Genomic DNA, 16,442 nt, shown 5'->3' on the forward strand with positions numbered 1-16,442 from the left:
TCTCCTGAGGAAGCAGAAGCTTTTCAGCCTGCAGTCTCGTCAGCTGCATCCATCAAGATCACTGGGTAATGACTGAATTCCATCTTCATTTGGTCTGGGCAGCTTGTCTCAGAGATAGTCTTCACCATAGTACAATGCCTCCAAATACTGAATGGGTACAGATTCAAAAATCTGAAAACATTTTCTTCCAGCTAGTCACAACTCTTAGACGGGCTCTTCCCCACCTCTATCCCTGAGCCCTTTCTGTGAGTCAGGCTTGTGATGATGCCGACTGCAGCTTATTAAGCATGTTTGACATGTTGGAGAAGATTACAGTTTGCTTTGGTGAGAGAAAATAGCTTGAAGCATTATCATAAATTATCTAGTCTACTTCGATGGCAAATGTTTTTGCTATTAAATTCTACAGAATTTAATTTTACTGAATTCTATTTGAAATCTATTTCTAAGTTCCAATAAAGAAGAAGGTACTGACCAAATACTCTAAGAAAGGTAGAAGTATATACAGGGCTGTAATTTTTTAAAACTCTATCCAGCAAATTAATTTTCCCTAACAACAGTCTCCATTTTTAGGAATCTAATTCAACCAACGTTCTCTGGATATCCACTCCCAGCAGAGGAGATGCTGTCTTATGGTGGGGACTGAGAGCTGGGGTATTGGTGGTCTTCTGACCAAACTCAGCAGCAAAACCATTTAGTCAAGTGTGTGGAGGGGTTACTGGTGGACTGGTGAGGCTGTGAGACTATGGGGAAATCAGTCTGGGCTACTAGAAGGCTGATGGCAGAGATAGTTAGGAGGCAAATGGGTGTTTGCTATGGTTTATTCCCCCTAGATGAAGACGATATAGTCCATGGAAGCTGAGTTTTGCTCAGAAACCTGGAGTGGCCCATGTAGATTAACATTGTCCTAAATGGACATGTATGGGGTATCAGTGTAAGTTCTTCCAGGATGGTGATGTAAGCTCCAAGTACAAAACACTGGTTGCTAGACAAGGATTTGGCTGTTTTCTCAATACCAGCAGTACTTTACTGGCATAGCAGTTGTCACCAGTGAGTATGTGTTTCCTTACAGGATGAAAGAGACGAATGAGTGTCCAAAAGATATGCTGCCTCTACTAGCACTTGGGTGCCTCCTCACTTCTCTTAAATCCTGCATTCTTAACTAAGGAAATTGAGAACTGAGTGTGTATTGTTTCTTCCCACCAGTCTACATAACCCAGCTTAGGTGCTACAACTGTTATCTAGAGAGTATGATTGTGACATTACTTCGGTTCTCCTTTTTTGACTAAACATGCGAGCCTGGGTTGGTCAATGTTTATAAGAAGCAGAATGTTAAATCAGTATTCGCTGAAAAGGGCATGATCCAGCGAGCTGCTTCAGTCAACTGAGCGAAGAAGAGATTCAAGGACCTTAGAAAATATTTTCAAAGTGTTTGCTTCTTTTCCTTAAACATGAGAAATTACTGGAGATTTCTGAGATATAAATTTTAAATTTTAGCATAATAATGATAATAGCAATTTATGTTTGCATTCTATTTTTATGAAAAGGGTTGTGTTTTTACTTTACCCACCATGATTATTCAGATAAAAAATTATATTAATAAAAAACTTCCAGGAAAGCTACTTCAATGGTACACTGTCTTGAAACGAACATGCTGTTGGAAAGATGTAATTGTGTACATGAGTGATGTCCTAAGTTGTATCAAAGTAGCAACTTGTTGCTACCTGAAAATGAAGGGCTAATTAAACTGCTATCTATTATGTAAAATCACAGAAAAACTGAGCTATGGGTCCCATGGAGGTTTGCCACTTTTTCCTTTGGTCCGCTCTGCCAGTCTTTCAAAGCAAACGTCTTTTCCAGCAGTGAGTAGAAATTGGGGAGATGCAGCATCTAGATTATGGGCTCATTTCTCTCCTGCATCTGTAGAGGCAGAGAGGAAAATGGACGTGCGGCCACTTGCTGGCTGTGGATGACCTGCTGCCTCCTGTGCTCCACCTTTCTGAAGCACTGTCAGGAAAGCCTCTACTTTTGTTCTACTTTCCAAGCAGTGTTACAGAAATATTTTACATTTTGTTCAACAGCACAAATGGCAAGCACATCATTTAGTGAGGAAGTATCAAACAAGGAAAAGGGTCTATGGTGTCTTCCAGAGTCTCTGTATTTTGAGTACTAATATGAGCCAAATAAGAGTCCCAAAGTTCTCTTTCAATTAAAAAAGTTGTATAGGCCCGGCGCTGTGGCTCACGCCTGTAATCCCAGCACTTTGGGAGGCCGAGGCAGGTGGATCACCTGAGGTCAGGAGTTCGAGACCAGCCTGACTAACATGGTGAAACCCCGTCTCTACTGAAAATACAAAAAAAATTAGTTGGGTGTAGTGGTGGGAGCCTGTAATCCCAGCTACTTGGGAGGCTGAGGCAGGAGAATCACTTGAACCCAGGAGGCGGAGGTTGCAGTGAGCCGAGATCACACCATTGCACTCCACCTGGGCAACAGAGTGAGACTCTGTCTCAAAAAAAAAAAAGTTGTATAATCACAATTAATAATTTTCATATACAAATTTAAGAATTACTTGTGAAACTTAAAAGAGGGGATTTCTAAGTTCCATCACAGACTTCTAGATCAGAATTTCCTGGATTGGGGCCCTGCAGGGTCCCTGAGGTCCTTGCCACTGCAAAAGGGGTCTCTGGACCATCAGCAGTGGCATCACCTGGGGGCTTGTTAGAAAAGTAGAGCTTCGAGCTTTACCCCAAGACCTCTTGAATCAGAATCTGAGTTTTAGCAAGATCCTCAGACCGTTAATCTGCACCCTAAAGTTTGAGAAGTGCTGCTCTAGGAGATTCTGAATTTCATCCCTGGCCAAGAAACACTGATTTAAGATACTGTTTCCATATGAACACAAAATATAAATCATTTTGCTTGGGAAGAAATAAAAAAGCTCTGTAACAATGCCCCAAATGGAATGATGTTAAAGTCTAGAAGGATTGAAATTATGATGATTGATAGACAGACAGACAGATAGATGGATAAATAGATAAAAACAAATTAATGGCTGAAATCCTGAAAGTAATTTTAAAAAACAAACAAAGACTGAGTCTCAACTTGAGAACAATTTCTAAAAGTTTCTGTAAGTGGAAATACCTTTGGCATGTTGGATAGTGCAGTATGCCCGCTCTCTCTTCGTATCTTGATTGAAAAGTTGGCTTTGAACAACGGTTCATCAAAGCAAGGGAAAGCCATACGTGCCTGGGTTGGCTCAAAATCTGTTACTGCAAGTATTCTGTGAAAAGACCCACCCCCAGCCAAAATGCACAAGTGAAATCAAGAAGAGAAATGAATCTTTACATTTAGCAAACAGCTTATCAAACCTGGGGGCAATAGACTTGATTTCTCAAACTGCAATCTTTGTGAATCTCAACTGTCTTTTCGAGGAAAATGGAGGTAAAATCTTATTTAGCAGCCACGAATCATGAGCAATGCCCTGTTCTGGGAACCCTAATTACACTATTTCGTTCATACTCAGGTCAAACAAGGATATTGAGGCTCAGACAACTTGAACGACCTTAGCAGGATCTGTGGCCAGTAAATGACTGAGATAGTACACATGTTGTCTACATGGCTTCAAAATTCACTAGGAAATTAAACGTTCAGTACCGTCTCTAAACCTGAAAGGGCCTCACGCAGACATTTGAGTAATTGTGTAGATGAGTGATGTCCTAAGATGTATTTCCAGAAAGCAGATCCTGACTTACTGAGAACATCCTGCCAGGAGAAACAGGTAAGGGAGTGAAGGAAGCAGGACAGGGAAAAGGGAGAAGCCAGGCAAGAGTGCAGGCCAGGCAAAGTCCCAGCATCAACCTGATTCCCATGTTGCTCTGGGATGCAAACTACGCCTTCATATGTCCCCCACTGGAGGCAAGGAGCTGGGTTTTCATATTCTTGTACCGTTGTTGGCTAACGATCTCTCTGTTGCACCTGTGTCCCCAGGTACTTCTAGTTCTCTCTGCTTGGCACTCTTCAGACGATGATAGGTATAATAGATATATACTCTGACAAACTTCTCTACCCCAACACCTGGATATGCCTGAAACTGTACGGTTGCAGATTTACTCCTTGGACATTAAGCTTCAATTAAGAAGTGAATCTGGAGAGCAGATTTTGACTGGAAAAGGAAGGGAGAATAGAATAGCTCAAATAAGAGGGAGAGAGAGATCAGGAGGGCAAAAAGAGAAGCTGTCAGCATATTTTACTTTAGCTTACTTTATTTCTATGCCACAGGCTGGGAAACTGAGACTAGGGATGTAAATGATTCACTTGTGGCCTCAAGGTTTTATTTGTATTTGGTAGCAGTTTCTGCAAATGTAAAGGAATTCTAAGTGGCTGGAATAATTTTCCCTCACATGAAATTTTGGTTGTAATGAGTCTACATTGAAAAAACAAAAAAACTGAATCTTTGTTGCTTACATGATTAATTTGAGCTCTACAGGCAACATGTGACTTTCTGCATCTCAAAAGAACCACCATCAACTGAATTATGTGTGTATTTTAGATGAAGAAGTGAGGAAGAAAGAGAGAGAGAAAGAGAGATTCAATTGACACTGTGCAGTACATTATCATACATGTCAGACCTACTAGGTGACTGAGTATGAGGGGAACTGACTAATTAACCATAAGAAGCATCAGGAATAGCCTGCAATTAATCATGGGAGGCATGCTGGAAAGCTCTCCAGCTTAACTCCAAATATCTCCCCATCTCATCTCCCACAGCCCTCAGAATAGTATCCCTAAGATGTATGTCCTTTGGATGGGGCCTTCAGCATCTGAAAAAAGTGAAAAAAGCCATTGTTGTTTACATGGTGCCTTAGTGAGAAGAGGTTGATACTTTTCCCATCCAATACTATGCTGAGCCTGAGAACAAGTCCCTGAGTATTGTGGCTGCAATGAGGGGAAGTGTCACCAAGGGAATGTGGAAAGAGATGAGCCTGGGGAAGAGCTGTCCTACGTGGACAGCTGGAGTCTGTGCAGTGAGCACCCAAGGTGGAGAATGGAAGAGCAGGTATGTAGTAGACACAGTTAGCTACTTTCCTGGTACCTATTCCCCTTCCTTGGTTCCAGTGGAATCCTGATTTTATTCAGGAAGGCAGCAAGTCCAGATAAGGGAGTTACTTCTTCAGGCTCCCTTGTGACTTCGTGAGGCTATGACTCATTCTGGCCTAGCTGAAGTCGTTGGGTGCGTAATCTTTGTAAAGAGTGTTAGATTCAACTAGAATGTTCCTTTTTGCCCTTATCTCTGCCCCATGTCCCCCTTCTTCCTGCCTAGAATGTGGACTTGATGCCTAGAGGTGCAGCAATCATCTTGCAAGTATTAGGAAGAAAGCCGTAGGATGACTGAGCAGAAAGACAGAAGGAGCCTGGGTCCTGGATGACGCTGAACAGCACTACAGCAACTCTGAGCTGCTCCACTTCTGGACTTCTTGTTGCATGAGAAAAATATGCCTCTGTGTGGTTAAGCCATGGAATTTAGTTTTCTCCAAATGGCAATTGAACACAATTCATATAACGTCAGAGTGCACTGAGCCAGACTCCTCTTACCTCCCAGATGGATCCTGGCCCTGGGAAACCAAACAGTCCACTCTATGAAGCATCCTTGATTCTTCTCTTTCCCTCACCTCACATGACCAACATGTCAGCAATCTCTGTTATTTTGCCCTCGAAAATAACTGCCAAGTTCAATTGCTTCACTCCATAAGCACTGTCACTAGCCTGTCCCAAATTAGCACCACTTCTTACCTGAACTACTGCAGCAACTTCCCAAATGATTACTCTGCTTCTCTATAACATACCCTCAACATAGACTTGCTCTTTTTAAAGCATAAATCAGAGCAGAATCTTCCAATGACTTCCCATTCCATCTGAGTTAAAGTCAAAACTCCTTACAAGATGCCCCAAGGCTCCACATGATCTGATCCCTTTCTCCCTCTTGTTCACTCTCCTCAGCTCACACTCACCTTCTTCTCCCAACCAATCCCACTTTAGAGCCTTTGCACTTGCCCTGAGATGCTCTCACAAATGTCTCTTAAAAAAAAAAAAAAAAAGCTCTCAATTTAAATTCACTTCCTCAACAAACACTGCCCTGCCCAGTCAACTGAGTTAGTCTCAATCCTCAGTCACATTTTCTACCTTTTTTGCACCTTGTTTTATTTCATTCATAACACTGGCCCCTTACCTTGCCAGTTTTATTTATTTTCTTGCCCTGGTTGTCTGTTCCATCAGATCCCACCATGATACATTCAGTGCCTAGTGCAGTGCCTGGCACATAGTTTGTGCTCAATGAATGTGACTTGATCAAATAGACTATATTTCTCAATTTTCCAAACAAACTTGTTCCTTATTTCTGCCTATTCTATGTGAGTCATGGTGTTACCTAGGCGATGTATACTCTGTTACTTCCTCTCTCCCAACCCCAATCTCACTTACATTTCCTTCTGGTCCCAGATGAAGACTCGCTTCTTTTGAGAAACATTTCCTATTTCAACCCTCTCTGCACTGACCATCTCTTTCCCTAGCACATAAACATATCCATCATATTAGTTATATACTGTACTCTTCTCCTAGTTATTCACCCTCCAGCTGTTTATGCCTCTGTGTCCTGTCTTCCATCTCTACTGTGGTTTCCTTAAGGAATGGTAGAGCTTTTCCTTCTTCTGGGTTCCCCATAGTTTACTGGATTTCTCATAAATGGCTGCCGAAGTCTGCTCCTGGCAAAGAGATGTAACTCATAAGGAAATTATCACAAGAGAATGTAAATTACCTGAGCAAGTTCTTACCTTGTTTCACCACCAAGAGTTCTGTATGTGCTTTTATAAAACCCTTTAAAGCCATCAGATAACCTGGCTTGGAAGTCAATAGCCACATAGTATTTCAGGTGAGGCATAAGTTTCTCTGGAACCAGCAGTGCAATTTGTTGATGAGCAGGATAACTCAAAACTTTCAGCTCTTTTCCTGACTTCATGTATCTTGAATCTTCCTCTGACTGAAGGGTGGCATTTGTGATTTCAAGATCTTTGCTGTGCAAGATGATAAACTGGGTAGCATTGCTGACCAAGACCTCGATCTTCTCAGATGCAACAAAGTCCAGAGAGGTGAGATTGGGGTGGACAAAGAGGTCATAATGGAGGGGAATGACCACGTTGGGGAGTCTTAGCTCCTGCCAAGGAAATGGTTCCCCATTGGAGGCTACTGGAAAAGCCCCAGGATCCTCAGTGAAGTGATAACTAGATGGCACTGAGAATTGAGAACAAATGCATATCTGGAGCAAGATGGCTACTAAGCAGTAAAATCCTGTGTGAATAGTAAACATTGGTTTTCTGTGTGAATTAACCATTGCAGAAGAATGGAACATGAAATCTATTTTCTAGAAGACAAGTTAATATCCAGGCTAATCTCGTAGTTCTTCATAACACTGCACTCTCTCCTGTTCTGTCACACGGGGTCTGGACAATATTTTCAATATATGAATTTAATCTAGAAGAAAAAAACACTCTTACAGCATGAAGAAAAAGATTTCAATTTACAAATAAAATCTTAAACATGTAAAAAGTATGTGTGAGTAAGTAATTTCTGTCTGAATTATGCCAAGTATCCATAAAATAAAGCAGAAATTAAGCTGTTATCTGGTTATTACAAATAAAAACCCTTTAGGATTCCCCCAAAAAACCCTACCTTAAAATTGAATGTAATGAATTTCTTCTGAATTCTTGTGCAATGAGCGGAAAGCAGATGTTTAAATTCATTGCATGTTGAATGTTTTTAACATTTGTTTATATTTTAAATTTTTGTTTATTTATTTATGTTTTAGACAGGGTCTTGCTCTGTTGCCCAGGTGGGAGTAGAGTGTGCAGTCATGATCACAGCTCACCATGGCCTCAACTTCCTGGGCTCAAGTGATCCTTCCACCTCAGCCCCCAGAGTAACTGGGACGACAGACACACACTGCCACACCTGGCTACTTTTTGGAGAGAGGGGTGTCTCCCTGTGTTACCCAGGCTGGTCTCAAACTCCTGAACTCAAGCAATCCTCCCCGCTTAGCCTCCCAAAGTGTTGGGATTACAGGCGTGAACCACTGTGACCAACCTATTTTATTTTTTTTATTTATTTATGTTTTTGCGATGGAATCTCTCTCTGTTGTCCAGGCTGGAGTACAGTGGCGCTGTCTCAGCTCACTGCAACCTCTGACTCGCGGGTTCAAGTGGTTCTTCTGCTTCAGCCTCCCGAGTAGCTGGGATTACAGTTATGTGCCGCCATGCCCAGCTAATTTTTGTATTTTTAGTAGAGACGGGGTTTCACCATGTTGGCCTGGCTGGTCTCGAACTCCTGATCTCAGGTGATCCACTTGCCTCGGCTTCCCAAAGTGCTGGGATTACAGGTGTGAGCCACTGCGCCCAGCCATATTTTATTTTTTTTAAAAGACAATGTCTCACTATGTTGCCTAGGCTGGCCTCAAATTCCTGCGGTCAAGCAATCCTGATGCCTCAGCCTCCCAAGTAGCTGGAACCACAGGCACATGTGTAATTTTAAGAGTATGCCTGAAAGTAAACTGTGCAAGATATCTCTATTTTGTCTTCACAAGTCACAAAGAATATTCTGTATATATTCTATATTCTTTGGATACCAGATATTATTATTACTACCACTAATGACATTGAACTTCACCTCTTTCAATAACATTATCTGAATGGCCTCATTTCATGGCTACTGGTGTAAAGGTTGCTGGTCAAGGTAGGTGTTTATCCTCAGTTTATTTTCAATATGTCAAAAGCCATTGAAATAAATTTTGAGTTTATAATATTCTCACATAATTTTTTAAAGGTTTAGTTCTTTTCCTTTACACTACTTTTGAAAGCACAATTAAATCAAACTGAATTTACTACCTTTGTAAATAGAACTAAGTTTCTTACTCTTCGAAGGGTAAAGTTACCACACATATAAAATTAGGATGAACAGCATAGTTAATTTAGGAGAATCAATTCTTACTCTCACCCTGCCACTTGCCTCTACTTACCTCCTTACTGCTCCAACTGAAACCATGAAGGTTTTCTCTGCTACTGCTTTTTATAATCCTTAACAAGTTCTGCAGTATTAATTACCCAAATAATTACTTCAGTTTTTCAATTTGCAATACTAATGCAGATAACAGGTATTATTAAAGGAACAAAAATAAAATAAAATAATATTAAATAAAGATACTTCTCCCTCCTTTTGAAAAACAAGCATTAAATTACTGCTACAAATCTCAATGTTCCAAGAACCTCTGATAAGTACACTCATAACTGGTCTATTAGCTTGAGTTTTGGAGGGTTTAAAAAAAAATGGAATGACTTATTAGGTGAGTCTGAGGCTTTGGAATCAGACCAGATTCCAATACTAAGTCCACCAACCTCACCTGTGTCATCATGGGCAAAGTTTCTGACTTTTTGAGCTTCATTTATCTCGCCCATAAAACAGTGTAATAATTATATCTTCCTCATGTTGGTATGATTAAAGGAAATAATTCATGTGAAGAAGTTGGCACAGCACAGCATGGAGCATATAGGAAGCAAGTAATGAGTGTTGGATAGGAAATTATTATTGGGGTTATAACTTGCATTCAATGACCAAAATGAAGGAGTAGCTCTGCCCCTACTTGTAGCAGACACTCCCAGAGATGTACTTGATTGATAAGAGTAGAGAGAAAAGCTTTACTCACACAGTCTTTAACTTTAGAACTAGTAAGGGTTTTAAAGACCATCTAGTACAAGTCCTTAGTGTTCAGGTAAAGAAACGGGATCAGGCACAGTGACTCAGGTCTGTAATCCCAGCATTTTGGGAGGCTGAGGTTGGCAGATCACCTGAGGTCAGGAATTCGACACCAACCTCACCAACATGGTGAAATCCTGTCTCTACTAAAAATACAACAATTAGCCGGACATGGTGGCACATGTCTGTAGTCTCAGCTACTCAGGAGGCTGAGGCACTAGAATCGCTTGAACCCGGGAGGTGGAGGTTGCAGTAAGCTGAATAGTGCTGCTGCACTCCAGCCTCGGTGACAGAGCGAGGCTCTGTCTCAAAATAAATAAATAAGTACATAAATTACATAAAATAAACAGGTAAAGAAACAGGATGGTGACTTCTCAAAATCCATACAGGAAGTTTGAAGCAGAATCAGGACTAAAACACAGCTCTTTGACCTCTGGCTTTCTATTATACTGCACTGTACCTTAAATAGCAATGCAGTGAACAAAACATCCTGGGATTGAAGAGGCAAGAATTGTCACAAATGTTTAGAAAAGACAAAAAGATCTCTGAAAGAGAGTGAGTCAGTGCAGCAGAGTCTTAGATCAAGTCCCACCCTCAACTGCATACACTTTCTAATACAGCCGTGCCCAATTTCCCCCGGTCCTCCAGAACCTTGCCTTGGATTACAAAACCTTCTCAACACAGCAGTTCTATATCTTCAGTTCATTATTCTCATTAAAAAATTCTAATTTAAAACAAACCCAAGAGAAATGTTTGATACATTACCTTAAGTCATGCTGCTGTAGATTTGACTGAAGGGGAATTTATTTTTGCTTTCACTTTCTGGTCTAAGATTTAGAACTTTGCACGCTTCCTGAGTACAGTGCTAGCTGGTTCATTATCACGCAGGTGTGAATGGAGCTTAGGATCTGAGCTTTATTCCAAAAAGGACAAGAAACTTTTTGCAGAATGCACTAATAAGTGGCTTTGGAGTAGAAGCCAAACCATGGAAAGAAAGGATTGCCAGTGGCTGCCACTTCTGCTGTTATCGCCTCCATTTCCTTATCCCCAGGGTAAAGCCTTCAGAACATACTTCATGTTTTTTAGTGCCAAGTTGCCTTAGGAATTGATCTTGAACTTCTCCTTGTGCTGCCTCCTCAGTGCTATGAAATCTGACTTCTGCCCCTCCACCCCACAAATGTAACTAACTCCAAGTGTACCAAACACCTCCCGGGCAACTTCTGTGGTCTTTATCAGAGGTGATTATTCTCAGCTTTTCCATGTCTGTAACCTCCTGGTCTCCTTGGGTACGAGGGGACTGTATCTCACCCTCATCTCTTTGATCCCTCTTTATCTGCCTGTTTGAGTTGGGCTTCTACTTCCTCTTTGCTCTGAATATAGACCTTCCACAAAGATGAAACCTCTGGACTTTGCTCTGTCCTCTCTTTATCATTTCCAGTACCCAGATTTAGCATTTATCCCCATTCATCCCACATTGCCCCCATTGTGATCCCTCCTCCAAGGGTTCTGCTGCTGTAATTCCAACAGCCCGATGGACTGACATTACATGGATGTCTAACCCTAACCTGAACCAGAACCCTAACAACTCAAACAGTGTTTTCTTTCCCCAGATTAACACCTTTTGCTTGAACTTTATATGCTTCCAGCCTTCTTCCATTATCTGGGATTGAACCATATAGTTAGTTATTTTGATTCTATCCCTCTCCAATTTGTTACCAAAGCCTGTAGATTTTTCCTTTTCCTTTTTTTTTTTTTTGTTTGAGAGACCCAGGCTGGAGTGCAGTGGTGCCATCCCAGCTCACTGCAGCCTCGAATTCCTCAGCTCAAATGATCCTCCCACCTCAGCCTCCCAAGTAGCTGGGGCTACAGGCGTACACCACTACACCCAGCTAATTTATTATTACTATTCTTTCATAGATGAGGTCTTCCTAGGTTGCTCAGGCTGGTCTCAAACTCCTAGGTTCAAGTGATCCTTCTGCCTCAGCCTCCCAAAGGGTTGGGATTACAGGCATGAGCCACCACAATTGGCCCTTTTGAATCATTTTCAATCTCTTTCTATCCAATGAAGAAAAACTCCCACCACTTATTAAAGTAGTCCAGGTCCTCATCCTTCCTCACAATGGCCTTCAACCATATCTTCCCGGCTGTGCAAGCTCAGCTTCTTGCAGTTTACTTGTACAATGCCACCAGATTAATCCTTTCAACTACTGCTTGACCATGCCTCCCCCACTGCTCAAGATCTTTCCTTGATTTCCCCATTTACAGAGGGGCAAGTCCTAGTGTGGGAACCATGGTGGCCTACTGGCAGCCTATATGCCAGCCTATAGTTGTTTTGTTTGAGTCACAGTCTATTAAAAGGCAATACATCCATACGAGTTCTATTGTCGAGTGAAATATAGCAAGCTTAGCTCTTACCATGTTGCAGACGCTCTTCATAGACTTGTATCATGTGCCTTGTTCTGCTGTGGTTTGTGTTTGCAACCTATATTTGGCCCAAGAGCACATGTTGCCATGATTAGATCCTAGTTAAGTCTCAAGCTTTAATTTTTCCCCATTTCTACATTTTATTATTTCAACCTGAATGAACAAGTCGATAACGTAGAAGGGGCAGAAAGCAAGGCAGTTACCTACACCTAAGTCCGAGGCATAAGACTGAATGGGGTCCCTCAGAGCTGAATTTCATGTAGTGAGAGGGGCACCACAGGAAGGGGGATGGCTGGAAACCAGCAAGTGGGAAAAAGAAGGGGACAAAGAGGACAAAGAAGAGGAGGCCCCAAGGGCTTATCTACGGACTCTTACTCTGCAGGGTGTGGGGGCAAGTAGAAGAGGTATAGGAGGCTGGGAGTATTTCTGTGATATTCCTTGTCACAGGATCCAGCCTAGCTATGGGTATGTGGGCGAGTGCATGTGTGTTTTCAGAGCTCTCTCCTGCCCACTGGAACAGAAGTGGTGATGGAGAATGAAGAAACAGGCTATGGGAATGAGCTGCAGAATCCCAGAAGTGAAAATTGAGCAGGATTCAAGTACTTTGCAGCTTATTTAAAAGAGTTTCTCAGCAAAATGGGCTCCTAACTTTTCTTTTCTTTGCTTTGCTTTCTTTCTTCTTTTCTTTGTTTTTTTCTTTTCTTGTCTCTTCTTTTCTTTTCTTTGGGATAAGCTTTGGAAGGTTTGTTGCTTAGGAATTCGTGTCTCAGTTTTCCATTTCATCCTGGTCCCTGAATTGTCTCTTACTCAGAGAGACCCTCCTTGTTGGCTCTAAGGCAGTACCACCCCTCTCTAAATCCACCCTGCCACCACCAAGGCCTATCCCATCAGCCTGATTTATGTTTCTTCTTAGCATTGGTCAGTTCCTGATACTTCATTATATAGTTGTTTGTTTGTTTTCTTGTCTCCTCACTAGAACGTAAGCTTTTTGCAGGTAGCAACTCTGCCCTCTAACTGCCTAGTGCCCAGTCTAGAGCAGAGCCTGCCGTGTAAGAGACCCTCAACAAATGTTAGCTTAGTGGATGAATGCATTTTCAGTGTTTTAGTTTTAGTTTTAGTTTTTCCTAGATTGCCCAACAGTTTGCTTCATGCTTCAGGCACATCAGGGTACTTTCCACTTCTGGATGAGCCCTGTGTTTCCTCAGCTTTTCTGCACCTGCATCTCCATTGATCTAGAGTATCTATGGAACACTCAGAGTGTCCCCTGTGTAAACCACCTATCACAAGGTAAATGCCAGCCCCAAGAAGCCACTTTGGAAGTAACGCATGCTTCCTTTCCAGTCCCTAACTACAGGTATTTGTTTAGTAGGTCTACTGGCCCTCATCTGAGGCTACCATGTTTGTGTTTTATTTTCTTCCTCAGATTATCAACTTCAGGCGATGGGCCATGCACCAGGATTCCTCCTCTTTCTAGCACCTATCAGTGTTGCACACATCATAGGCCCTCAAGAAACAGGTGAGAATGAATGAGTTAAAAGTGAATTTTCCAAAGAGATGAGACTTTATTGTCAAAATATTTTAAAGATTTCACTAATTTGCATGGTTTTTTTTTTTTTTTTTTTTTTTTTTGACAAAGTCTCACTCTGTCGCCCAGGCTGGAGCGTGGTGGCACGATCTCTGCTCACTGCAACCTTCGCCTCCTGGGTTCAAGTGATTCTTGTGCCTCAGCCTCCCGAGTAGCTGGGATTACAGGCTCCCACCACCATGGCTGACTAAATTTTGTATTTTTAGTAAATACGGGGTTTCACCATGTTGGTCAGGCTGGTCTCAAACTCCTGACCTCTGGTAATCCACCCACCTAGGCCTCCCAAAGTGTTGGGATTACAGGCGTGAGCCACCACACCCTGCGGATAATTTTTATTAAATATATTACATATGTTTCTATCCTCTTAGGGTGTTCTCAACAGATTTAAATCTTAATGACTTCATTTTTTTAAAATTATAAACTGAATCTAGGATAAAGAGAATTGAATCATCTTCTTAAAATAATTCACTTCCTCATCTCCAAATTAGACACATTGATACTTTGCTACAGAGGATTATTGTCAATCTGAGAATCAATTAGGGGAAATATATGAAAGACAATTCATAAATGTTTTGTAAACTTTAAAGTTCTTTACTTGCATCAGTTACTTTTATTCTTTTTTTTTATTTTTTGGGACAGAGTCTTGCTCTGTTGACCAGGCTGTAATGCAGTGGCACAATTACAGCTTACTGGAGCCTCAACCTCCTGGGCTCAAGCAATTCTCTTGTTTCAGCCATCCAAGTAGCTGGGTCTACAGACGTGCACCATGACACCTGGCTAATTTTTTTAATTTTTTGTAGAGATGGGTTTTTGCCATGTTTCCCAGGCTGGTTTTGAACTCCTGAGCTCAAGTGATTCACCTACCTTAGCCTTTCTTCCTTTTTTTTTTTTGAGACAGGGTCTCACTTGGTCGCCCAGGCTGGAGTGCAGTGACATGATCTCGGCTCACTGCAACCTCTGCCTCCTGGGTTCAAGCGATTCTCCTGGCTCAGTCTCCCTAGTAGCTAGAACTACAGGCACCCACCCCCATATCTGGCTAATTTTTGTATTTTTAGTAGAGACAAGGTTTCGTCATGTTGGTCAGGCTGGTCTCGAACTCCTGACCTCAGGTGATCTGCCAGCTTACAGGCATGAGCCACCATGCCTGGCCCTGCCTTGGCCTTTCAAAGTGCTGGAATTGCAGGTGAGAGTCACCATGCCCAGCCTACTTTTATTATAGTAACCTCTTATGTTATATTGTATTACAGGGCTGTTCTTGTGGCAAACGAGATGTAATAAACGACCCCATGTTGCTATATCTTTTTGAATTCTTGTGAGTACTGTACAAAGTTTATTCCAACCCCTCCATTATTATCCAATTTGTATTTACCTTCTATTGTCACCTTCAGTTATCCCTAACCACCATCCTAAACCTCTCTCGGAATTGTTTCTTTCAGTATACTGCTGTCCCGACCTGCAGGACAGTCGAACGGGTCCTGGAAGGGGGAGTGGGAATGGAGGAGACAAGAAAACACGAGAAATGGAGACAAGACAAATAGCCTGATCAAGTCTCGTTTATTGAATGCAGGGTCATGCCTTATATAGGCTGGCAGGGGAAGAGGTTGGGCCAGGGCGGTGACAGGGGGCCGGTCTTCTCAAATTACAATCGCGCATGCGCCGTGGGTTTGTACTGTTCCCGGGCGCGGGATCGCGCCTGCGCCCTAGGCTGCATATCTTCCTGGGCGGGAAAATGTTTGCGCGCGCGCGGGAAAGGTTGGCGCGGGCGGGAACAGTTTAGGCGCGCCCGGGAAAAGCTTAGGCGCGCGCGGGAAAAGCTTTGGGCGCGCGCGGGAACAGTTTAGGCGCCCGCGGGAAGGGTTTGTAATAAAGAACCCGGAAATGTGCCGTCTTGTCCCCGCTTTGCGGAGATCAAGCAACAAAGGTCGGCTAATTCCGGGCCTCATGGCTCCGGACATACTGCAAACTGAAAAATCAACAAACGAAGCTAGTTGAACATTATTTCAGGTACTCAGATGCCTTAAAATTTACTTCCTGGCCTGGCGCGGTGGCTCATACCTGTAATCCCAGGCAGGCAGGCAGATCGCGAGGTTAGGAGATCGAGATCATCCTACCTAACACGGTAAAACCCCATCTCTACTAAAAATACAAAAAATTAGCCAGGCATGATGGCGTGCCTCTGTAGTTCCAGCTACTCAGGAGGCTGAGGCAGGAGAAAAGCTTGAACCTGGGAGGCGGATGTTGCAGTGAGCAGAGATCATGCGACTGCACTCCAGCCTGGGCAACAGAGTGAGACTGTGTAAAACAAACAAACAAAAAAGTACTTCCTAATTCTGTCTGTGTTGCCAGTGAAGAGATACAGAATGAATAAAATGACAAATAGCTTCCTGACAAACAAAACTGTATTGAATCTCCTTCTCCCTTTTTGCTAATGTGGCTGTTGAACTTCTTCCTCTTAATAGAGTCACAGCTTGGCCTTGGTCAGTGTTAGATGCTTGTCACTCTCAAGCCAACTTATCGTTTAAAAAATAGCTTCCTTTTCTCTGACTTCCATTTTATTTTTCAAAAGGATCTCTATAAAAAATCTATTAAAAATACTTCTAAGAATTATTGTTATGCCTATGTTCATTTTCAGACAAAATAGAAG

At 42.3% G+C, this 16,442-nt stretch overlaps 1 protein-coding gene across 2 annotated transcripts in view; it reads right to left on the reverse strand.

Annotated features, from left to right (window-relative positions):
* The window catches only part of ERAP2 (endoplasmic reticulum aminopeptidase 2), a 46,157-nt gene extending 35,022 nt beyond the window's left edge, over positions 1–11,135 (reverse strand). Inside the window, exons 1-4 of one of the 2 annotated variants that reach the window (XM_033179049.1) lie at positions 10,555–11,064; positions 7,445–7,518; positions 6,822–7,386; positions 3,136–3,274 (exon numbers count right to left, since the gene is read on the reverse strand). In XM_033179049.1, the coding sequence (XP_033034940.1) occupies positions 3,136–3,274; positions 6,822–7,378 (696 nt within the window). In that variant the 5' untranslated portion in view covers positions 7,379–7,386; positions 7,445–7,518; positions 10,555–11,064. Of the gene's footprint in view, positions 1–3,135; positions 3,275–6,821; positions 7,519–10,554 lie in introns of both variants that reach the window. The other variant, XM_033179048.1, reaches the window with a different exon arrangement.
* Positions 11,136–16,442: the final 5,307 nt, after the last annotated feature.

This window comes from Trachypithecus francoisi, unplaced genomic scaffold (genome assembly GCF_009764315.1).
Source record: "Trachypithecus francoisi isolate TF-2019V2 unplaced genomic scaffold, Tfra_2.0 Lachesis_group2, whole genome shotgun sequence".
Taxonomy (NCBI): Eukaryota; Metazoa; Chordata; class Mammalia; order Primates; family Cercopithecidae; genus Trachypithecus; species Trachypithecus francoisi.